Genomic DNA, 26,546 nt, shown 5'->3' on the forward strand with positions numbered 1-26,546 from the left:
TTCGAGGATAAAGTCAGTACCCTACAGTCTCTCAGTGTGCCAGCCCTTTCCTCTCCATACCTGGCGATGGTAAACGGCATTGTAAACATAGATACATAATGGGACTGTTAGGTCGCTGCAGACGGAATCATCAAAGACAAAAAAGCTCAAAATTAGTGGCTCTCAACAGGGGGCAGTTTTGGCAAATGCCAGGCTTTTATAACCGCTCTCCTGCTGACATCTAGTGGCCAGAGATGTTGATGAGTGAATGGCGCAGCTTCTCGGATCCACAGGCCAGTGGTGCAGTTTGAAAAGGCCCTCAGAGCTAAGCTCACTTTTGACTTCCACAAATGACTACAGACTCCTGGAGAAAACCTTCATGCTCTGGGAAAGGCACTGGAAATCCACCACATGCGGCCTTGGTGTCCTTTGAAAGCGATGTCTAAGAATCTTTGCTTTCCTTTCATGCTTAATATAATTTCTTGTGACTACAATTGAAATGAGTAGAGGAAAATTTCTAGATAATTCACTTGTACACTGATAAGTGCACATCAGTACATTTGCTGCCCAGTGACCTATACAGAAATGTCATTAATAAACAACTATGGATTTAGTTAAAGCTCTTTTAAGTCTTTTAGTATACTTAAAATTTAAATTAATTAATTAATTTAATTAAAATTAAAATTTTACAAAGCATTTAGGATTTCTTGAAATATATACAAATATCTATTGATTGTGGTGAAAAATTTAATACTTCTATTTCATGGCATGCACATAGAATGTATTATATATCAGACATATAATTTTGTTTTTATCACTTTCCATTTCTAAGCACTCTCAACTAAAAGGCACTAGTTTTTAGAAATCTCTTTTGCTTAAAATCAAGACATCAACCCATCCCCAAACACATTCTTATTAATTTGCTTCTTTTCTTAGTACACCATAATTTTATACCCTACAGTATTTGTTGGTCTTTCCCTCAAACCACTTATATTTAAAACACAAAACAAAATAAAATGTGTGAAGTGATTGTTTAAAAAAAGGCCATTATTAACATCTTTATTAGTTAATTAAAAGCAAGAAATCATTTACAACAGTCTTTTTATTAAATGATACCTGTCTTTTCCTGAGACTCCTTCTGTACTGGCTGGTTTTGTGTGTCAACTTGACACAAGCTGGAGTTATCACAGAGAAAGGAGTCTCCCTTGAGGAAATGCCTCCATTCGATACAGCTGTAAGGCACTTTCTCAATTAGTGATCAAGGGGGAAGGGCTGAGCCCATTGTGGGTGATGCTGTCCCTGGGCTGGTAGTCTTGGGTTCTATAAGAAAACAGGTTAAGCAAGCCAGGGGAAGCAAGCCAGTAAGTAACATCTCTCCATTGCCTCTGCATCAGCTCCTATTTCCTGCATTGTGTGAGTTCCAGTCCCAACTTCCTTTGGTGATGAACAGCAGTGTGGAAGTGTAAGCTGAATAAACCCTTTCCTCCCCAACTTGCTTCTTGGTCATGATGTTTGTGCAGGAATAGAAACCCTGACTAAGAAACACCTTCTAAATGAATTTTGAATAGCAGAAGCAGCCACCATGAGTAATGTCTATTACTCTCCAAATATCAACCTGCCTTTACAGGTTATCTTAAAGCCACACAGTAAGAATTTGTAGGCTTCTTTTCAGTTAATATTGTTAGCTCTCTTTGATTCTTTTCTAACAAAAGACTTAGAAAGTTTCTATATCTACAAAATAACTTTCTGAAATATTGCCTGAGATTGTACAGAAACACTGACCCAAACTAGGGAAACCGACATCTTGAGAACAGTGATCCTCCTAGTACCCATGAACACAGACTCTCTCCATTACTTAGGTCTAGTTTTGCACTTTAGAGGCACTTCGTTTGTGTTCTATTAGAGAGACAATATTTCACTCCAGGAGAGGGGCTCACGTAAGTGCTTATGTATCTTAATTTCAAATGCAACTTGTTCATGGCTGGTACAGAGGAAAATGATTTTCTCTATACTGTCTTTATAGTTTATCTTGTTTAATTTTATTATTTTAATAGCTCATTGTTTCTTTGGATTTTTTTCCATGAAAATTATCACGACATCGTGAACAAGAACAGTCTTCTTTTTTCCCAATCAAATACCATTCACTCCTTTTCTCCTCATACTGAGTGAGCCAGTAGTTGTAGTGTGATGTTGAAAAGTAGGAGGAAAAACATCTTTCTCATCTTATGGAGAAAAATGTTGTTTCTCACACTAAATGGAATGTAGCTGTGATTTTCTGTTGATTAAAGGTATCTATCTTAATGCTTTTTTTGTTTTTGTTTTGTTGTTGTTGTTGTTGTTGTTGTTGTTGTTGTTGCTGCTGTTGTTGTTGTTGTTGTTGTTTTTGTTTTGTGGTGTTGTTGTTGTTGTTGTTGTTGTTTTTGTTGTTGTTGTTGTTGTTGTTGTTTTTGTTGTTGTTGTTGTTGTTGTTGTTGCTGTTGTTGTTGTTGTTGTTGTTGCTGTTGTTGTTGTTGTTGTTGTTGTTGCTGTTGTTGTTGTTGTTGTTGTTGTTGTTTTTGTTTTTGTTGTTGTTGTTGTTGCTGCTGTTGTTGTTGTTGTTGTTGCTGTTGTTGTTGTTGTTGTTGCTGCTGCCGCTCGTCCTGCTTGGTGTTGGTGGTCTCTGAATTCTGGATCTGTGCTTTGGTAACTGGCCAATGGAGGACTGTTCCATCATTAGCAATTCAAGTATTTCTTCTGTTCCTTTTATTTTCTTCATTCTGATAAAACTTTAGCTTGTCCAGTACTTGGACTCCTTTGGCTTCTTCCTTCCTCTCTCTCTCTCTCTCTCTCTCTCTCTCTCTCTCTCTCTCTTTCTTTCTGCCTTTGTTTTCTGTTTTACAGTCTGAGTTCACTGCTCACACAGTTTCAACCTCAGAGGTTGTTTCCTCTGCTGTGCTCAGTATACTCGAAAGTCACAAAAATTTCCTGCTTGCTTACACTAAGTTTTATCCATCCATTCAGTCATTTATTCAGAAATATTTCCTTTTTACCCTAGGCAATATATTTTGATTTTTTTTCACTTGCTTTAACTCCTTCCTGATCCCCCCTCTCTTGTTTCCCATAACACTTCATGCTCTTGCTTTCTTTACTCTTCAAAACCAGAAACAGTGAATGGCAGAACAAACACTATAAGATTTAAAAAAAAATCACACACACACACACAGACACACACATACACACACACAAAGCTCCCCAAACCAAAAAGACGTGGAGTCTTGTTTTGTGTTAGGCAACTACTCCTAAGCAGGTTACCTGTCTCAGAATATGGTTAACACTCCCCTGAGAGATTTCCCTGTTCCCAGTAGGTATCAACTGCAAATGGCTTCTTGGTGAGAGGTGGGACTCTGTCCACTTCTCCGTGTTCAGAGTTTTCTGGATCTTGCTCTGGGTCTTGCCTATGCTATCACAGTCTGTAAGATTATATGTGAATCAGTCTTGCTTTGTTTCCTTAGAGGCATCCACCACTCTGGCTTTTATACTCTTTCTGTCTTGGTATAATATTTTTAATTATGTCTATTTTAATAACATTTAATTATTTCCAAAATCTCTGTTTACATTGTGCATCTGCTCTTGTCTGATGTCCAGTTTTTTAATCCAAACTTTTAATATATTACTTCATTTGCAATTGCAGATTATTATTTTGAGTGTCCTTGTCACGTTGCAATGTGGCTGTGATTACTTCTATCTCTTCACTGTCCATTGACAGTGTGCATTGTAAATTTTTTGGTATAAAAAATTATGTACTCTGTAAAAAGACTATCATGAATATGTCTTATGCTTGGATTCAAAGGCAAACATCTCAACAGCATGAGGACCACTTACAATTGTCAGGATACCTCAAGTTTTTCATTCTTAGAACTGTCCACCCTGAGCCTCTGAGAAACCGCCAGATTTTCTAACTGTGGTTCATTTCCTACCAAACTTATACTTTATAAAGTTTGCTCCTATGTGTACAGTCTCTTGTATCTCTCCACTTCGTGGGGGATTAGTGGTTTGCCCTATGATTTCAGTTGTCAATTGAAAATGTTTTTCTGAAGAAAAAATGAGGCAATGTGATATCCTTAACATAGCACCATTCACAAAGTGCTTAGTAAATGTTAATTATAATAGTCTAATAATTACACATTAATAGATGAAATAATTTTTACTGTGCTTATTATTATCAATAATAAACTTGAAAAGACAAAGACAGAAGAAAGAATAAATATTAGTCTTGAATTCTTGTGTGTGTGTGTGTGTGTGTGTGTGTGTGTGTGTGTGTGTGTGTGTGCGTGCGCATTGTTTTTGGAAAAGGATAGTATGTTTTCACTTTGAGTAAGCCATAGTGTCCGGTGCAATCATCCATTCGAAAGTAAAAGAGTCTTTGTTTTATTAAGTAAAACTACTTATGAGAATTATATCAATTAGGTCTTAATAATAATACACAAATGAGCTGAGTGAGCATATTAGATTCCCTGTTTTACTGCAGGAGACTCTATAGTTCCTCACTCCCTCTGTATGGAGGCTTTTATGAGCCAGGCTGCATAGGTTGACTTTTTGATACAGTTCATGTTGTCTTTATTTAACATTTTCTCTCTCAAGTGTACTGCTATCTTCAGAAATAAAGTTTCATTTTCATTAAAAAAAATAATACACAAATGAGATAAATAGTAAGTAGTGTCATGCAGTCAGCATTCGTTTATAAATACTGGAGTTTTACATGTATTGTGTCAATTATCTATTTCTAAATTTTCAACTATTTCTTAACCATTTGATAGGAAACACAATGACAAAACTACTACTAGTCCAGCTGCTTTAAGAAGTAAGGAAATATCTCACAATGACTACCAGGACAGTAGGCAACCATGTCCTTTAACTCTGATGCAATAATTATTTCTGTGTAAGTTTTCTCGTTCAAAAGAATAATTTCATATTGTGATGGTTAGTTTTAACTATCACCTGGGCATAATCTAGGAAGAGCCATGTGGGATGACTTTCACTGTAGGACTGTCTACATCCTGATAGTCCATGGGCAAGTCTATGGTGGGTTATACTGATTTTATTTAAAACCAAGGTAGAACTACCCACTCCCTGTGGTCAGCATTAGTAGCTAGAGGCCACTGAACTATGTAATAGAGACAGTAGCCGATGTTGCTCCCTGTCCTTGAGTGTGGTTATGAGATGACCAACTCCCTGCAACTCCTACCCTTCTGATTTGTCTGCTATGGAAGGATGTCACCTAGAGTTGTGAGCTAAATGAAACCTTTCTTTCCTAAAGCTTTTGTCAGGTCATTTTATCACACCAGCCAGAAAAGAGACTGAGAAATATATTATTACTTTCCAAATTGTAATCAATTTAATATGCCAGAGTAATGGTAGTGAATTTAACTTTTTAGTTAGTGTATAATTTCAATTACATTGAGTCCTCCCCACCCCCTGTAGAGTCAACTAGCTTACTAATAATTATCAACAATGTTATCACCACTGTTAGTTCAGAGCTACTGAAATGTTACAACTTAACAGAAAGACCACACTTGTGGGCTCTCTGAATTAAATAGTGAAACTTAGAGTAAGCCATAAAACTGCAAATAAATAATCTAAAAATTAATCATTTCTTCTTTGTTCAATTCTAATTTACATTTATAATGTTCTACTTTTCAACCCTACTTTATTTAGAGAAATCACTCATTCTTTTAACTAAATAACCTAAAGAAAAAGTCTCTTTGGTGATACACAATAGTAAACTTTCTATATATTTGACAGGGACAGTGAGTTACAAAAAAGGTAATAGAGGCTTCACTTCAACATAATTGAGACTTTTCACAAGAGGGAGATAAGCAGAAAGCAAACAATTTTATCCTGCTTCAACCCACTGCTCTACCAGGAATTCTTGCACTGTGTGAAAATAAAAGGTAATCAGTTACTAACCTTGGACTCATCTAATCCCAGCTTCTTTAGAGACACTCTGACATACTCCAGAAAAGAGGAACATTTGGAGTAAATTTTACCAACGTACTGCTCACTGCAAAACAAAAGCGAATATCTTTTTAGTTTTTCCACTTTAAAGTATAGATAGTTTTACATTTCAACATGGAGTACTTTAAAATATCTTCCATATACATGGCACAAAATCCAGATGTGATGAAAATGAAGTAATACTTTTGTGACATTTGTAAGTGACATTATATCTGAGAATTCTTGGAGCACGCAGGAGTGGAAGATAATATTCTGCACACAATACTATGTAGGAGATGTTTCAAACTTATACTATTAAAAGTCTCCATTTAACAAGGTCCTCAAAAGTTTCCACTGTGCTCAAAACACATTTTTCTTTTATTGGCTTGACATTACATTGCACATTTTATGGCAACACACTCTAACAGGGGCAATATTTCAACAGCTATTCAAAGAGAGCTACCAAGCACTAACAGCCAATTGGGGTCTGACTATCATTTATGCCTTACAGATTTTCACTGCAATTTAAACAGAGTATCATGAAATAGTTTTCAATTTAAATAATACTAAGATGGACTATCACATCTCTCAGTTTTGGCTACAACTTAAGCATAATGTAAAAATCAGAGGCATGAAAAAATCAGTACCTACATGTTATCAAAAGTGGTAAATAAAGCTTCATTTACATGTGAAAGATTAAACCCATGATTAGACATTATATTCTACCTGTGTACCTTAATAATGTATCTTAGGTTTCTTCAGCTAAACTTCAAGACAGCAACCTCAATTCTACTTATGTCAAATAATCATAACTCCAAGTGTCCCTTGGATGATTTTTTAAACTACTGTTTGAGAATTATATACACATGCATGCATATACTTTGGTCAAATGCACCCTATTTCTTCCTAGCTTCTCTCCTTATCCCCCATAAGCCCTCATCACCTTCCTTCTCTACTCAAAGTGCTGTTTTTAGTAAACCCATAAAGCCCACTAAGTGTTGTGTATATGTGCATGGGTATAGCATCATCTACTGGAACATGGGTAGCCTCTCAGGGTCTTATAAAAGCTGGCTCTCTGTCTCCCAGTCTCTATCAGTTGCTAATATCTCTTGACCTAGGGGTGAGATTCCATGATTCCATCCACAACTCATGTTTCTAATGGGTGGTCTGATGTATTATGCATCAAGTCACAACTTTATGTGTTCAAGGATGCTGCCATGTCTGGCAAACATGGCTTTACCACATACAGCCCCTCCCCCTGGCTTTCACAAATCTTTCACCATTTCTTCTGAAATGATTCCCGAGCCTTAGGGTGAAGAGGTATGACACAGATGCCTCACTTAAAGCTAAGCACCCCACAGTCTCCTATTCTCTGCAGGTTGATCAGTTGTGGATCTCCACATCAACACCATCTACTGCAAAAGCTAGGTTTTCGGATGAGGGCTGAAGTATGCATGGATATAAAGACTAACCTATGGGTATAAAGATAAGAACATGGGGGTGGGGCTACTGTTACATGGGGGTACTGTTATATCCACTTAGCAGAACAACAGTATTAGGTTGTCCCCAGGGTCCATGACCTAATCAGTTATGGTATTTTGGCCTAGTTAACACTATTAGGCATGAATTCCATCTTGTGGGGTGAGCTTTAAATTCAGCCAGAATGCTGCTGGTTAGTTCTATACCATCTGTGCTACGTCAGTGGCATATCTTACCATGCCAGTTTTATCATAGTTTTCAGTGTTCACAATTGATTAAGACTTTTGATGATTTTTCTGCCCCATCAGTATCCACAGAACGCTCCAGAAACATGAAAATATCCAGTGAGGATAGAGATTCCTGGTGAGTAGAAACTTGATTCCTCCTTACTCTACAACTCAAGTAGGTGAGGTCTTTAAAAAATGAGATTTTTTTTACCATGGTCTGGAAGGTAACCGAAATAAGTGGCAGTAGCTTGTAACATTTTGGAGGTGGGTTATGATACCTCATTGGCTGATTCTGAGAGAGGCAACTCGCACATGGCACTGGGGTTTTTATTTAATGACCTATGGGATCTGGGAGGGGGATGGCCCCCTTTCACAGGGTAACAGCATTTAAACTTATGTGCATGTATACGCATATGTACATACTTTTGGAAGCTTCCACAGCAGCTCTCTATAAGGTGTTTTCCAAGTTCTCACCTATCTGTTATCCCTCCCCATAGTCTGTCCTCTCTGCTTCCTGCGCCATTTGGCTCCCCCTGTCTGCACCATCCCACCAGTGTTCTACACCTGTCCTTGATATCTTTCTTCATTTCTGTTTACATGTTCTTAGAAGATTTTTTTTAAAAGAAGAAGTGTATTGTCACTTCTTGACCCCAAAAGTTTTGACCAACTATTCCATCAATGATACAACCAGGATTCACATTTATAGCAACATTTCTCCACCTTTTCACATACCATCCTTACACTGTAGACTTTGGCTTTCTCCTTTTAAATGCTTGCTTACTGGTTTGGACTATCTAACATCCTTTCACTTGTTCTATCTGTGCAGTAATCACTTCTGAGAAGGGAATCAGCTCCCCTACTCTCCTTAACTGAATTCACACGGAAAAGCTCGTGCACATAGTCTTTTTTGAGAAGTAGTTAATAGTTTACTTATTCTGAACTTCTATAGCCCTTATTATCTTTTCATTCAATTTGTTATTTTACCACTGTCTTGAGTGGAAAGGTGTTTGAATAGGTACAGGCTGAGGAAGCCAAAACAAATGTTTTACAGGGCTATGAGTCATTCTCAGTTTCAACAAAGAGTTGTACATCTTATGCTTTAATAGATATTGATAAAGGAGAGAGGTACAACTTACACATCACGGAATACTGAACCGAACTGATTAGCTAGTCACAAAAGATGCCATCAAATGTCACTTCCTGCTTTTCATCTCAAGAATGCTTGTAGAGTAGCCTCCCTGCACCCAAAGGGAAAAGCCATTAAGTCTTTCCCTTGATGACAGGACTCTATTGTACACTATTCACTGTTGCTTATGGAGTTCCTCAATAGAGAAAGTACCATAGACAAAAATGGTGTTTTCAGTTACACTAGTTCTGCCATCGACTAGCTTCCTAACAGCAATAATACTTCCTTGTTAGAAAATGTTAGGATTACCATGGCTAAGACATGAACAGCCCTTAGAACAAGACACGTTGTTAGCTGTCTCCATGCATATTATCTTTTTATTTTAAAATTACATTTATTTATGCGTGTGAGGATAGGTGTGCTGTGGTGCCTCATGTGGAGGACAGCAGATAGCTTGCAAGGGCCTGTATAGTCTTACTCTATGTGGGCCCAGGGACTGAACTGACGTCATCAGGTTTAGAAGAAAGCACCCTTACCCAGTGAGCCTTCTCTGTGCTCTATTAAAACAAAACCATTCCTGAATTCAATTCATACATTTGGCTTTCTCTCTCTCTCTCTCTCTCTCTCTCTCTCTCTCTCTCTCTCTCTCTCTCTCTCTGTGTGTGTGTGTGTGTGTCTGTGTCTGTTTTCCTCTCCACTTCACTTTTTCAGACAGGGTTTCTCAGTGACCTGGAACCCCACATTTTGGCTGACTGGCTGGCCTCACGCTCTCTTGCTTTGCCCCTGTGCTCTAGGCCTGTGATGGTTTTATTATAGGTGTGGCTTTATGTGGATACATGAGATTCCCAACTCAGGTCCTAAGGCTTAGGCAGGAAGCATTTTACCCAATGAGCCATCCCCCAAGCTCCTGGAAATTTTTTTTAGCCTTCTATAAAAATATTTCATTAACATTTTTACATTCAATATGTATTCATTTCTGTTAAGTAATGTTTGCAATTTTATTTAACTTTCCCTCTCTGAGAATTTCACACATTTTGAACCTATTTATCCCTCCCCCAATTTCTCCCAGATCCATCCCTCTTCCCCACCCACCCAACTCTTTGTCCTCTGTTTTACCCAGTAAGTTCAGTTTGTGCTTCCCATTTATTTGTTGATACATGGACTTCTACTGGCATGAGGTCAACTTACCAGAGTCCAACATTTTAAATAAAACTCTCTCTCTGTTAGCAGCTATCAACTGCCAACTGTTCCTAAGCTAGGAGTTGGTTAAGTAACATCACAGTTACCAGAATTAGATGGCATTGCAGGCTAACATCAGAATGTAAGTATCAGTGAACTGGTTTGATTCCTGGATTTATTAATTTAGACTGCTTAAAAATAAGAGAAATAATTTCAGTTTTTATTACTTTCATAGCTCCAAAATCTCGGTTATTGTTAAGACTACTTTTAGAACACTAAACAATGATTTGTTGCATAGGACATTTGAAATCTTTGTATTATTATTTATCTTCAGTAGCAACAGGAAGAAACTATAAGCCAACTAGAACTAGAATGGTGACTGGTTGGGTCAGTCTTGCTTTATAATTCTTCCAGAATGTCCCATGAATCTTGAATCCTAAGGAGTGAGATGTGAGCCCTGCCGGAGTGACGCAGCCTGCCCTGTGGTTCTCACTGAGCTTTCCAACACTGAGTTGTGACACTGTCTCCTCGGCAACACTGGCGCTTACACAGTGTTTTGAGTACACTTTCTTTTAACTATAAACACTGTTCTTGGAACATTCATTCTACTTTCAAGCTTTGTCCTTGGACTCCCAAACTCTCTTCAAAACCTACCTTAAACTGTGCTTCCTTAAGGAAGCCTTCTCTGGCACTCCAGATGAAATCGGAATCCTGACACAAAGATTTCTTTCACATATTCTTATTTTTCTGATTATCCTTTCCTTGATATTTGAACTTAGTAGGCCTTTCCAAAGGAGATGAACATTATAATTTTATTTTTCCCTTTTTTAACCTTCTTAATCCCAAATTTTGAGATCACTGTAAAAGACCTACACTAGCATATCACAAACAAGTATTCATTTAATGTTCAAGCTATGACACATAAGACTTTGAGTGTGAGCATGGGTGTGCTGTAGGGCCTATGTGGAGGACTGCAATCAACCTCTATACTCTTATTCTACTGTGTGGGCCCAGGGATTGAACTGAGGTCACCACTACTCTAAGTAGCTGAAGAAAACTTCTACTGCTTTGTTTACGACATTTTGCTAGTGCCTAGCATAGTCAGCATATGGGAGGATCTCAACAGTGGATGCAATCATTAATCAAATAACCAGAACAAACCTTATTACACAATAGCAGGAAAGTGCATCACTATATTTACTGTATGTACTGTAGGAACACAAACAACAGCAAGCCTAACAATACAAACAGGAAAAAGTTAGGACATGGTGAAAATGTTAAAGGAAAACACAATGTGAATTGGAAAGTAAAGAATACACTGTTCCTTAACTCAGTCAGCCCTCAAACAGCTCTGTATAACCAGCTCTTATTTACTCATGCCAGGAAGAAAAATAACATGGAGAGGTTTAATAAGCTGCCTGATATCTGCTTTCCACACTTCAGTCAGTCACCCCTAGCCAATGCTACATCCTGCAGAGCAGGGGTGGAACTAACACTTTATATTAATAAGCTGCAAATGAAGAATGGTCACCTCTGAGCTACAGGTGACTGATACAGGGATATTCCACAACACCCTTCTCTGCCTATGTCCTTACAGAATAGCCATGCAATTCTCTTGTCCCACTTAAGGAAAAGGATTTTTCTTGACCAGTACTTAGAAGCACCTATGGTTCGAAAGATAGATACTGAATTTTGTTAGTTACATGAGAAAATGGTGCAGGCCCAAGACCTTCAAGACTTAAATTACAGAAAATAAATGAGTGGAATAAAGATGAATATGGATGTATTATGTGTTTTAGTAATATTAGTCATTGTGTCAGAACTTGCCATAACTAGTCCCCACCCTCCAGTTTTATAATCATCATTTATAACAATGAAATCTGTCTAGATAACTTCAGAATATAACAGCCTTAAATATAAAGTGCTAATCTCATTTTTTCATTATGAAACAAGATGTATTTAGAGTCTGTTTGGATAATTTTATTACTTACATGGCATATTCACTGTCTTAATTTATGTTGAAATACTTCAATAAAATAGAAATCTTTTCATTCGATATTTAGGTAATCTGTCAGAAAATACCTAAGAGTAAGGATTTGAGTGTTATTAGTTTCCTTCTTTTCTATATCTTTGAAAACTTTTTGATTAGATTTATGTGTATATGTGTACACCTATGTGCAAGACAGGCTGCACCAGAACATGAAAGCTCCCCGAGAGCTAGAATGATGTTATACATCACACTCAGAGCCCAACATGGGTGCTGTGAGCTGACTGGTCTTTTGGATGAAGTGTGAGTGCTCACACCCACTGACTCAGCTCTCCAGTCCCTTCTGAAACTCTCTAGTCACAGGCTTTCTTTTCATCACAGAAAAATCGTCAAGGAGGACTGGGGAGGTGGCTCAAAAAGTAAAAACACTGCCACCAAGTCTCATGACCTCATCTATTCCCAGGACACATGTGGTGGAAGCGAAGAACTCCCTCTTATAAGCTGTCCTCCACACAGGCGCCATGCTACATGGACAGCATCTCCCAAACTCTGAATGAGACAAACAAAAACATAGATGTGATAATTTCTTTTAAAAATATGTTATGTAAAAACCAGAATGTTCAAGGACCTGTGTAGGTGCTCAGTTGGTTGGTACCTGGTGTTCAAGCATGAGGACCTAGGTTCAGATCCCTAGACCTGTGGTAAAAAAACTCTGCATAGCAGGTTGTGGCTTTAACCTCACTCAGCCCTGGAAAGCTGGAGAGATGGAGACAGCTAGGCCGACCAGGCTAGACAAATCATGAACTTCAGTTTTAGTGGCAGAACTTGTCTTACAGGAGAATGGTCAAGGAAGGACAAGTAATCACCTGTTGGCTTCCACGTGCACCTGTATGCACTTGTGCACATAGGCAGGCATACACATCAACACAGATAAAATGCAGACACAGGTTTAATCTTTCATTTGTGAAAGAAAACACAAGCCAGCCAGCAAGCAAGCAAATGACAAAATACAACCCTGTCCTCTAATCCAGTGTCCCCAAATTATTTACTAGACGGTATATGTTATGGTTTGTATATGCTGGACCCAGGGCACTATTAGAAGATATGGCCCTGTTAGATTACGTGTGTCACTGTGGGTGTGGGCTATAAGACCTCCTCTAGTTGCCTGGAAGTGCGTCTTCCACTAGCAGCCTTCAGATGAAGACACAGAACTCTCAGTTTCTCCTACACCATGCCTGCCTGGATGCTGTCCTATTCTTGTCTTGTTAAGAGAATGAATCTCTGAACCTATAAGCAGACTCAATTAAATATTCTTTTTAAGAGTTGCTTTGGTCATGGTGTCTGTTCACAGCAGTAAAACCCTAAGTAAGACAGTTTTTGTCACATGAACAAAAAATACATTAGAGTTGGTTCCTCTGAACATTTAGATGACATGAATTTAAGTAATACTTGCTTGGTATATCATTTAAAGTATTACAGAATATTTTATACATGCATTGTGATATATAGGTAAATAATATTCAGAGGAAAACAGTCAAAAGTACTTGCAGGCTTCTAGACAGATGGAATTCTGTCACAAATAAAACTATCGAGGACAGCAAAGATTAGTCAGCCAATGAAAGGATGCTGTACAAAACTTCCAAGATGTAAAACATGCCTGTATTTACTACAGCTAACAGAAAATACTAAACAGTTCTATTTAATAAGAATGTTAGTACCTTACAGTTGTTCACAAATGTCTATAACAATTATGTCGCTGCTGTCAGTGCCTTTAGATTTTGAACAGGCAGATACTGATTGAAATACCAACAGAGGTTCTCAGAGGAGTCAGAATAATTCTTTTCATAATGCTTTTTTAGAATTTGTTTCACAAAGCACTTTAAGAATATTAGGGTATATATACTCTGAGAGATGGTCTCAACAAAGACATTTATTAAAAAGGTAATGAACACTATGTTTCAAACTTGTTTTAGCAGTGACTTAACTTTCAAAGTACTGCCTTAAGGTATCATTATCAATCTCTATTTACAGAGAAGAAAATGGAGGGGAAGAGACTCAAACACTGAAGACGTCACTGTTGTTACACTGGGAGCAGGATTCGTGCCTGACATGTAGAGCTCTTGTGCTTATGATCTTTTTCTTCATCTCAGAGTCTCACAAAGTTGCCCAAACTAGTCATGAAATGGCAATAATCTTATCTCAGCCATCCCCAAATACCTGTCTTTTAATCCTGACTCTAATGTCACTCTTCCAATTACCTAGTCTTTACAATATGACTAGGGGGACATCAGATGAAGCATGAACTTATTAACATCTCTACCAAATTCTTTCGTACTATCATTCTGGAACAACAATTTGCAGGACATAAACCCACACTGATCAAAGTCCAATTCATCCTTTTCCAAGTGTTTAAAGATACTTTGAAGGCTGGTTATCGGATCCCAGCAGTTATACTAAGGAAAACCATGAAAAAACATCATAGGAATTCTGAGATGACCTAAGTGAAACAGGGAAGAGCAGTAAGAAACTGTGGAAAGAAAGCAAGGCAGAAAGGAGTGAGGAGGGGGGGAGGGTGGCTGGAAGACATTCTGCAGAAGATGACACTTAGTGAGGAATTGAAGGCAGCCAGCAGGGGAGAGCTACACAAGGGTCTGCAGCAGAGCATTCCAGCCAGGGAGTGGGGGATGTAAAGCCCATCTCTTCCTGCACTCCTTCCTTCAAGCCAAACAGTGTTTCATTAGAATAGGAGAGAAGTATGCTCCAACACTGACCAACAAGCTGTGGGGAACACAGACCCCAGGCAAAGAAGGAAAAGTGCTGAGTAATGCTTGTGGTGTCAGCAACAGGGAAATCAAGGCTCCAGACTAGGCTCATTCGCTCCAGTGGGGGAAGTAAACCACAGCAGAATATATTCAAGGGAAGTAGAAAAGTAGTACTAGTTCCTTGCACCCAAATCCCTTGGGGAAGAGGGCTGGAACCTCAGAAGTGTGTATACTCCTGAAAACTCAGAGAATACCCTCTGACCACAGTCCAGACTCAAGAGAGAATCGCATAGTGTCAACTGTGCCTGCTGGGTCCAAGGACCTAGACTAGCAATCAGGGGCAGGACCTTTTGATTCCTGCCCACGCCTAGAGCTGGAAGACAGTCTCCAGGAGCGCCAACACAGCTGAGAACAGAGCACTTTTTCTCAGGAAAGGCTGAAAGAAAACAGGAAAACAGTTCTATAGGAGTGCTGACACAGAGGCCTGCAGCAGGGCCAAGTCACTCTCAGAAACAGCAAGACAAGCAAACACCAGAGACAACCCAATGGCTAGAGGCAAGTGCAGGAACCTAAGCAACAGAAACCAAGACTAATTGGCATCATCAGAGACCAGTACTCCCACCAGAGAAAACACTGGATATCCAAACACACCAGAAGAACAAGATCTAGATTTGAAATCATATTTTTTGATAATGATGGAGGACTTTAAGAAAGACATAAAGAACTCCCTTAGAGAAATGCAGTAAAACACAAGTGAACAAGTAGAAGCCCTTAGAGGGGAAACACAAAAATCACTGAAAGAATTACAGGGAAACACAACCAAACAGGTGGGGGAATTGAAAATAGAAATAGAAACAATAAAGAAAGCACAAAGGGAGACAACACTTGATATAGAAAACCAAAGGAAGAGACAAAGAGCCATAGACACAAGCATCACCAACAGAATACAAGAGATAGAAGCGAGAATCTCAGGGGCAGAAGATACCATAGAAAACATCAACACAACTGTCAAAGATAATCTAATACGCAAAAAGCTCCTAGCCCAAAATGTACAGGAAATCCAGGACACAATGAGAAGATCAAACCTAAGGATAACAGGTATAGAAGAAAGTGAAGACTTCCAATTTAAGGGACCAGTAAATATATTCAACAAAATTATAGAAGAAAACTTCCCTAACCTAAAGAAAGAGATGCCCATAAACATACAAGAAGCCTACAGAACTCCAAATAGATTGGACCAGAAGAGAAACTTCTCCCATCACATAATAGTTAAAACACCAAACGCACAAAACAAAGAAAGAATATTAAAAGCAGTAAGGGAAAAAGGTCAAGTGACATACAAAGGCAGACCTATAAGAATAACACCAGACTTCTCACCAGAGACTATGAAAGCCAGAAGATTCTGGACAGACGACATACAAACCCTAAGGGAACACAAATGCTAGCTCAAGTTACTGCATCCAGCAAAACTTTAAATTAACATAGATGGAGAAACGAAGATTTTCCATGACAAAACCAAACTTACGCAATATCTTAATACAAATCCAGCCTTACAAAGGATAATAGATGGAAAACTCCAACACAAGGAGAGAAACTACATCTTACAGAAAGCAAGAATATAATTTCCTTGCAATGAAACCAAAAGAGAGACAAACATAATTCCACCTCTAACAATGAAAATAACAGGAAGTGACAATAACTATTCCTTAATATCTCACAACATCAACAGACTCAATTCCCCAATAAAAAGACAGACTAACAGACTGGATACATAAAGAGGACCCAGCATTTTGCTGCATGCAGGAAACACACCTCAGAGACAAAGACGGCAGAGATAAACCCTTAGTCAGACTAACCAGAGGTCACAGAAAGTGTATCCAAATTAAGAAAATCTGAAATGAAAAGAGAGACATAACAACAGAATCTGAAGAAATTAAAAAAAAATCATCAGATCCTACTACAAAAGCCTATATTCAACAAAACTGGAAAATCTGGAGGAAGTGGACAATTTTCTAGACAGACACCAGGTACCAAAGTAAAATCAAGAACAAATAAATCATCTAAACAACTTCATAACTCCTAAAGAAATAGAAGCAGTTATTAAAGGTCTCCCAACAAAAAAGAGCCCAGGTCCAGAAGGGTTCAGTGCAGAATTCTATCAGACCTTTATAAAAGACCTCATACCAATACTGTCTAAACTATTCCACAAAATTGAAACAGACAGAGCACTATCAAATTCCTTCTATGAAGCCACAAATACTCTTATACAAAACCATACCAAGACCCAACAAAGAAAGAGAACTTCAGACCAATTTCCCTAATGAACATTGACGCAAAACTACTCAATAAAATTCTTACAAATCAAATCCAAGAACACATCAAAATGATCATCCATCATGATCAAGTAGGCTTCATCCCAGGTATGCAGGGATGGTTTAATATACGAAAATCCATCAATGTAATCTACTATATAAACAAACTCAAAGATAAGTACCACATGGTCATTTCATTAGAAGCTGAGAAAGCATTTGACAAAATTCAACACCCCTTCATGATAAAAGTCCTGGAGAGATCAGCAATTCAAGGCCCATATCTAAGCATAGTAAAAGCAACATACAGCAAAACAGTAGCTAACATCAAACTAAATGGAGAGAAACTTGAAGCAATCCCACCAAAATCAGGGACTGGACAAGGCTGCCCACTCTCTCCCTACTTATTCAATATAGTACTCAAGGTCCTAGCCAGAGCAATCGGACAGCGAAAGGAGGTCAAAGGCATACAAATTGGAAGGGAAGAAATCAAAATATCACTATTTGCAGATGATATGAGAGTACATAAGCGACCCCAAAAGTTCCACCAGAGAACTACTTTACCTGATAAACAACTTCAGCAGTGTCAGGGTATAAAATTGACTCAAACAAATCAGTAGCCTTCCTCTACTCAAAGGATAAACAGGTTGAGAATGAAATTAAGGAAATGACACCCTTTACAATAGTCCCAAATAACCTAAAATATCTTGGTGTGACTTTAACCAAGCAAGTGAAAGATCTGTATGACAAGAACTTCAAATCTCTGAAGAAAGAAATTGAGGAAGATCTCAGAAGATGGAAAGATCTTCCATGCTCATGGATTGGCAGGATTATTATAGTAAAGATGGTCATTTTGCCAAAAGCGATCTACAGATTCAATGCAATCCCAATCAAAGTTCCTACTCAATTCTTTATAGAGATAGAAAGAACAATTTGCAAATTCATTTGGAATAACAAAAAACATAGGATAGCGAAAACTATACTCAACAATAAAAGAACTTCTGGGGGAATCACCATCCCTGACTTCAAGCAGTATTACAGAGCAATAGTTATAAAAAACTGTATGGTATTGGTACAGGGATAGGCAGATAGATCAGTGGAATAGAATTGAAGACCCAGAAATGAACCCACACACCTACCGTTACTTGATCTTTGACAAAGGAGCTAAAACCATCCAATGGAAAAAAGACAGCATTTTCAACAAATGGTGCTGGTTCAACTGGAGGTCAGAATATAGAAGAATGCAGATCGATCCATTCTTGTTTTTTTTTTGTTTTTTGTTTTTTTTTTTCTCGGAGTTGGGGACCGAACCCAGGGCCTTGTGCTTGCTAGGCAAGCGCTCTACCACTGAGCTAAATCCCCAACCCCCAGATCGATCCATTCTTATCACCATGTACAAAACTTAAGTCCAAGTGGATCAAGGACCTCCATTCCACATCAAACCAGATACACTCAAACTAATAGAAGAAAAAGTGGGGAAGAATCTTGATCACAAGGGCACTGGGGAAAATTTCCTGAACAAAACACCAATGTCTCATGCTCTAAGATCAAGAATTGACAAATGGGACCTCATAAAACGGCAAAGTTTTTGTAAAGCAAAAGACATTGTCATTAGGACAAAACGGCAGCGAACAGATTAAAAAAGATCTTTACCAATCCTACATCTGATAGAGGGCTACTATCCAAAGTATATAAAGAACTCAAGAAGTTTGACTCCAGAGAGCCAAAACACCCTATTAAAAATGGGGTACACAGCTAAACAAAACATTCTCAGCTGAGGATTATCGAACGGCCAAAAAAGCACCTAAAGAAATGTTCACCTTCTTTAGTCACCTCACCCCAGTCAGAATGGCTAAGATAAAAATCTCAGGTGACAGCAGATGCTGGCGAGGATATGGAGAAAGAGGAACACTCCTTTATTGTTGGTGGGATTGCAGACTGGTACAACCACTCTGGAAATCAGTCTGGAGGTTCCTCAGAAAATTGGACATTGAACTACCTGAGGACCCAGCTATACCTCCCTTAGGTATATACTCAAAAGATGCTCCAACATACAACAAAGACACATGCTCCACTATGTTCATAGTAGCTTTATTTATAATAGCCAGAAGCTGAATATAACTCAGCTTCCCTTCAACAGGGGAATGGATTAAAAAAATGTGGTACATCTACACAATGGAGTACTACTCAGCTATCAAAAACAATGAGTTCATGAAATTCATAGGCAAATGGAATGAACTAGAAAATATCCTGAGTGAGGTTACTCAATCACAGAAAAACACATTTGGCATGCATTCATTGATAAGTGGATATTAGCCAAAAAGCTCAAATTACCCAAGATGCAATCTACAGACCACAGGAAGCTCAAGAAGGATGACCAAAATGCAGATGCTCCCACTCCTTCTTAAAAGGGGGAAAATATCCATAGGAGGGGATATGGAATCAAAGTATAGAGCAGTGACTCAAGGAATGGCCATTCAGAGCCTGCCACACATGTGGCCCATATATATACAGCCACCAAAACTAGATAAAATTGATGAAGCTAAAAAATGGAGGCAGAAAGGGACTGGATATAGATCTCTCCTGAGAGACACATCCAGAGCATGTCTAATATAGAGGTCAATAGCAGCAAACCACTGAACTGAGAATAGGACCCTTTTGGAGGGAATTATAGGAAGGATTGAAAGAGTTGAAGGAGCTTGCAACTCAATAAAAAACAACAATGCCAACCAACCAGAGCTTCCAGGGACTAAACCACTACCGAAAGACTACACATGGACTGACCCAGGGCTCCAACTGCATATGTAGCAGAGAATAGCCTTGTGGGGCACCAGTGGAAGGGAAAGCTCTTTGTCTTATGAAGATTGGACCCCCAGTGCAGGAGAATATGGGGGAGGGCAATAAGGGGGATGTATATGGAGAAAACCCGTACTGGGGAGGGGGAGGGGAGGGAATGGGGGCTTATGGACAGAAAACTGGGAAGGGGAATAACCTTTGAAATATAAGTAAAGAAATAAATAATAAAAAATTTTAAAAAAAGAGAAAAATAAATGCAAAAAAAAAAAGAAAAATAAAAGAAAAAGAAAAGTAGTACCAGTCCGTTTACATATTTTTGTAAAGGAAAGGAAGCATGGACGACTACAAGTGAGTTGGGAGAAGATCAATAAAGGAAATGTGATCTGAGGAGGACTTCTCATTTCACAGGACTGTGGCCATTAGGAGTTCACCAGGTGGCTGTGGAGAAGGACAAATCATTTTAGTATGAAAATCATTAGAAGTCAGTTATTATAGTACAGTGGGCAGAAAGGTTTAAAAAAATGGTAAAAAATAAAGCATCGTGTGGAGTTAAAAGGACACTAAGGATTCCATCTGCTGCATGTTCTAGGGGAAAGAAGTGGCAGAAGTGGGTAAGAGAATATACCAGGTAGATCAAAGTGTTCCAAAAAGCACAGGAGACACAAAACAGTCAAACAAGAATGCGATAATCTAGTACAGCCAGGGTGCACGAGCAGCTGCTCAGAAAGCAAGGAATCTACTAAATGGAAAGATGTGTGTGTGTGTGTGTGTGTGTGTGTGTGTGTGTGTGTGTGTGTGAGAGAGAGAGGGGGGGGGGAGAGACAAAGAGAGAGAGAGAGAGAGAGAGAGAGAGAGAGAGAGAGAGATTAGAAGTGGCTTTGAATGTGACAATGAATATCTTTTAGATTGGCTATGTAAAGGTGAAGAATTATCAAATATTTTCAATAAGTTAGAAAAACATAGTGGTTGAAAAACAACAGAGGAAATTCAGGGCAGATTAAAGGGGCCTGTGTGAGAATAAAGCACAGTCAGCATGCTAAGGAGGATGTGTTCTTTCTTTTAATAGAAATGACTGCATTAGACCTAATTAAGATTCTACTCGAGGCAACACAACACCACTCATACGCTCCTCCCTGATTACAACCCTACGAGCACGGTGTTGGCACACACACTCTCCAACCAACCAAGGGGTGCACTTTGAGGAATGGTGAAGCAGCCGTACACAGAATAAATGAATGCAAGCACACAATAGAACGTACAAGCCTCAGCTTCTCCAGCACCACCAGAGAGCCACGGACTCACCTGGTACCTTTTACATGCTGATACACATTAAAGACTTCAAACATCATGAGATGGTTCTTTGTAAATCTTTAAATTACATTTCAGTTTAAAAGATACAGTCCTTTTAATTTTAACTTGACTATACAGTGCAGATTAAAGGTTCTGCTGTAATTTTGTGAGAAAGTTTTAAAGATCTGGGTTTTCACTTTACTATTTGGTAAGACTAAAAGAAAAAATAAGATTAAACTTGGTGAGTCATAATTTACAATAGAATAAAACGATCTGCTTCTTATGGCTCTCATTACAGAAGAGACTGATATGGATACAACAGTAGTGATGGACTCCAGCAGTAAAATGTTTGCCTAGCATGTGTGGGTTCATCCCAACACTGCAAAAATAAGGATGCGAGTGAATGAGCTGTGTGTCTGTAGTGTATGTAGTGTATATACTCTATCTTCCTGACTCGTGTAAGCGCTGTAAGAGATTTTTACCTTGTGAAATTCCTTTTCTGGTACGAAATTTCCAGATAATGAAATAAAGGAATTTCTACGAGTTATTGACTTTTAAGTGCACTGAGTGCTAAAAGTATAATAGAATAAAATGTAATGGGTAAGTTAATGAAAAACAGTGACTTCAATCTTAAGACTGTACAAGCAATTACACAGAGAAAGTTAGAGAATAATGCTGCAGGCATTCTATAATAACTTTTTACCTGAGGATAATTTAATGGAGTTAACAAAGAAAACTAAACAAAATGTAAAAAGATTAAGTCACAGTATTTTGGGGGTTTTGAACTCCAAAGCTTACACACAGAGTTCAATCAAGTTAAGCTCATGCTGTCTGGTGGCTCGGGCCCTGGAGCGTAGGTCCTGGAAGCCTGGTGTTCTCTTGGATGATGTGACAGGCAGTGGGGTTCTTAAGAGATGGACCATGGGGTAGGTTTTACCTTAGGGTGTTGTTTTTGCAAAAGATTAAGATGGGTGCTATGAGATCTTCAGTTTTCACAGGATGAGTTCTTTTTAAAACTCCTTTCCAAGAAGAGGTTTTAAGGCCTAGTCTTAGACAGCAGATAGTGAGGGCTGCTGGTGAGTGGGTATCATTTTCTTCAGTTGTATCATCACTGGAAAGTTAGTCATGGCCAGTAAGTAACCCCACATCCACAATCACACAGGAAGCACCAGCTAACTCAGGGGTCATAGTATACAAAGGGCGAGGAGGGGGACTTGCTGAGAAGGGTACGAGGGACAGGGAAAATGCGTAGGGATGGAGCAGCCAGTGAAGGATGGATATGCACGATTACTAAAACACAGCACTACAGTTATGTGTAAAACTTCCAAAGAACACGAGACTCCTTCAGACACTGCCGTGCCATCCTGCCACCTCATTCCTTCCCTTGTATAAAGCTTCTACCATGAGGACAACATGTCCCTCCCTCTCCTTCACCTCCCTCCCCTTCATGACTGTCTTAGCTTTATTAGGTATCCAGCCTTCTTGTGTACGTTTTGGTAAATTGTGTGTGTGCACTCACACATCCATGCTCTGGGTTAGCCCTTAAAGGCACTGGGTCACAGGGAGCTTCTAATCCGCTGGAGAGCTTGCTGTTTGGTTTTTCAGACATACATTTTTCTCTTGTTGTATTCCTCATGTGTGTCTTCAATTACCGGTTAGGCTTCTAATTAGACATACTATTTCTCTTTCTCTTTTCCGATCATTCGGGGAGAATTTCCCTATATAGTCTAGTCTGGCAATAAACTTTAATACTCTTGCCTTAGTCTCTTGATTAGCTGGGGTTATGGTGTGTTTGACCATGCCCAGGTCTAGATATGGCTGAATTTTTAGTTAAGATTTTAGTGCTATTTAAAAATAGCTTTTAAATATGCTTTTAAATGATGCCTGGGTAAAGAATCATCTTTCTGAAAATCTGACTACCGTCCTGAGATCTTCTGTTTAATACTTTGTAGGTTTTGTTCTGCTGCATACATCTATTGAAACAGACTTTCCAAACGTGCCTCTGTCTTTCAAAGTCATGCGCTACCCTCCTTTTTCTTAATTTTGGTCATTTACTGTTACCTTATTATTTACACCTAGGATTTTTACGTGGGCCACTGTTGTATTTCTGTCTCCCACTGTTTTTAGTGAATTTTATCATAAAATATGAGATCACACAAAGTTGTAAGAAGGAAGATGTCTAAGTAAACCCTTAATGTAGCTTGCCATGCCTCAAGATGGTAAAGCAGTGGATTCTGATTCTAACAGCCTAGACCGCATTTCCATTACATCAGGGTCGCTTCGTCTGCAGTCTTACAGCCACAGCCACTCCTTCCCACCCTACCTTCTCCCCTTTCCCTTCCCACCCTACCTTCTCCCCTTTCCCTTCCCACCCTACCTTCTCCCTTTTCCCTTCCCACCCTACCTTCATTCCCCCCCGCTCCAAACCAGCAGTATGTTGCAACTTCTACAACTTTGTCATTTCAAGAACATACTGAATGGGTAGACTTTTTGTCCCCAACACCTTGCCCTGTTGTGGGACTGGGACAAAGCCCATGGCCTGTGCATACTAGAAAACTGTTCCTCCACTGAGCTATGTTCCATCCCCAAGAATGAGTAGAAGCAGAATCATACTACATTTACTTTATAATTGGGTTTTTTCTCTAACACAGTTCTCTGGAGCTTCAGCCAGGTTGTTGTATATAACTATTTTGTTCTATTTTGTTGCCCAGTGAGCGGTCCCTGATAGGAGCTCGTTTCCTTCAGTTTGTACGTCTATGAGTGAAGTGCTATAAACATCCGCAGAGTCGGTCTCTATGGATACTCTACATGCTACTGCTATGTTCATCCTTGCTACTGCTATGACCCAAGTTAGATCACTGACACTGGAGTACCTGGTTACTGCTGAGAAACAGTGTAAATTCTCAATTTTTATTTTACCATGTTTGATAGGGGAAAGAAACAGGGGCAACTAATCAGTGCTGGGAAGCTTGATAGAGAGGAAATGGAGCTTTTCCTGTGGTCTCTGTAAGGCTAAGTTGTTAGTGAGAAGGTCATCTTTTCACCAGAGGTTAGAGTGCCAGTTTTCTCTTCAGCCTTAGCCTTAATCACAGGACCCTACCAATGAGGGGGACAGAAGAATTTAAGTTGGATGATTCTAAGAAGACAGTGTCTGTGGACGCAGCAGGACAGCTGCACATGTGAACTTAGAGCAGCTATGACAGCATACGCAAGACCATGCAGCTGAAGCCAGTCTAAATTCTAGTATGGAGAGGGCAAGTGGGCGCAAAGCTCCTCTCCTAACTGAGCATTATTAGCACTTGGTATCTGCTAGGAAAGGAAGGGTTAGTTAGTGTAGTCCTGTCTGGAAAGTCAACTACACTCTAGTGTAAGGACACACATCCAAGATTACTAGGGCAGCACAAATTAACCTTAATGTGAGGAAAGGGGGAAGGGGCAAAAAGTTGGGTATGGAATAAGATAGAGGGTTGAAAATGCTCACAAGACATTGTACAAACTTCCCTGACACTGAAAGAGTATACCCTTCTACCTTCAGGCCCCAGTTTTCCTCACTGAATCTTTCTGCTCTGCGGTCCCATGAGTTCAGCAACATCAAAAGATGCCCTGTTCAATGTAAAAGCAACTCAATGGAAGCTGAGTATTTGCCTGGTAAACCTGGGTATTTGCCTTCATAAGGGCTTCTATTGGTGACCCAATACCTTGGTTTGAGCCCAGTTGAATCATGATGTCTTGCGTTTCTGATGGCCTCTCATATACTATCTGAGTGCCGGTGTGTGCCACAGAGAAGGGAAAGGGAAATGTCTGCCTTAGTCACAAAGCTTCACTGGGAGGATTATCCAAGCCCCTTAAGACCAACAGAACAACTAATGGAGGGACCAGTATCTCCTATCTCCAACTGACTGGCTGCCACTGCACTCTCTGCTGTACTTTCACGGTCACACTCTTTCTCGCCTGCGGAAAATCCCTGAGGCTGGCACTATCATTCCACTGTTGCAGATGATGAAATGTGACGAAGGTTAGGGAGACTCTGGCTCCTTTTTGCTTGGGCCAACTCTGGGTCACACTGATTATCCTTTAGTAACCATTAATAAACTCAATGTTCTTCCTTCAAAATGTTTTATTTTTTTCAAAGAATAACTAAAACTAATTATAATTTACCCTTCAAAAATTAACCCAAATATTAAAAAAAACCTACTCATCTAACAATTTAACACAGGTATTTTATTTATTTACTAGTTGTTTGATTGCTTGCTATTGAACCAAAGGTATTTCATGTAATAGGTAAACTATCTCTGGGCCCCAGCAAAAATGACAAAATAAAATTCTCATACCATTTGCTGATGCCATAACAATCCTTAATAATATTCTGAAGAACAGCACGATAGAAGAGTGATTCAGTAGGTAGCTGAAAAAAAATGCAGATATATGTATTAGAATAAATGAAACCCAGAAACAAGATTAATTCTACAGACTTAGGGTATAGTAAACATTATAAGCCTGACCTGGTTGTTAAATAGAGGAAGACATTATAGTGTCCTCCTGCAATGCCAAGTATTTTGGTAAATTTACTCGTTTGAAATATTGTTACTTACAAATTGCTTACAAATTTCTGCATAGCTACAGAGTAGATGATAATTTTTCCTTTATATTAAGATAATATATATACATATATATACACTCATATATATTATAAAAAGGTACTTTGTAAATAAATGTATATTTTATAAAAAATAAGAGTTGAATAAGAAAGTAATGACAAACTATGATACACATTTGCATTTTAAATAAGATAATATACATAAATAAAATTCACAGAGAAAACCAAACGGGACAAAATCAATGATTATTCTCAAGTTACCGTGAGCAAATAAAGCTTTACAGTTGTTTCCCAAGAGAAATGGAGGGAGTGCCTTCCAATGCTCATTCTTTGAATAACTAGTCTGAGCCATCTTGGTGAGTACAGACGGGAGGGAGGGGAAAGAAAATCAACACTTTTCAAGCAGTTTGTGCTTGGCTTTTCTAGGCATAAACTGGATGTGTCTTAGAATTGACTTTTCCTTTTTTCACAAGTAATAAATCCACCTAACACTTACGGTGTATTTTAAATGAGGAAAAAACAAGAGCGTGTATCCTCTGACACATGTATTTTTTATGTGATACATAGGACTAGGGCAAAGGGTAAACTTTCCTCAAACCTTAATGTATCATGCTGAAAGTTCACTTTAATTTAAACACACAGAGCATGTATATACTTGAATGTGCAGCGATGACAGGCAGAGGTGATATTTATTAAAATCCACCAGGTTTCAAGTTCAACAACAGGTCAAGTCTTGAGAGGGCTTGAGAGAAAAACTATATTCGTTCATTAGCTACATTAAACACTCTCACTTACCCCTTGGCCAACTACAACCCGTTCCAATGCCTTAAAGAAGAAAGAAA

The 26,546-nt window shown here is 38.8% G+C and overlaps 1 protein-coding gene across 5 annotated transcripts in view; it reads right to left on the reverse strand.

Annotated features, from left to right (window-relative positions):
* Mettl25 (methyltransferase like 25) overlaps positions 1–26,546 on the reverse strand; it is an 80,677-nt gene that overhangs the window by 11,794 nt on the left and 42,337 nt on the right. For all 5 annotated transcript variants that reach the window (NM_001108089.1, XM_039079101.2, XM_039079105.2 and 2 more), the window contains 3 exons: positions 26,500–26,529; positions 25,439–25,512; positions 5,926–6,019 (listed from right to left, as the gene is read on the reverse strand). In NM_001108089.1, coding sequence (NP_001101559.1) covers positions 5,926–6,019; positions 25,439–25,512; positions 26,500–26,529 — 198 coding nt within the window. The remainder of the gene's footprint in view (positions 1–5,925; positions 6,020–25,438; positions 25,513–26,499; positions 26,530–26,546) is intronic.

This window comes from Rattus norvegicus, chromosome 7 (genome assembly GCF_036323735.1).
Source record: "Rattus norvegicus strain BN/NHsdMcwi chromosome 7, GRCr8, whole genome shotgun sequence".
Taxonomy (NCBI): Eukaryota; Metazoa; Chordata; class Mammalia; order Rodentia; family Muridae; genus Rattus; species Rattus norvegicus.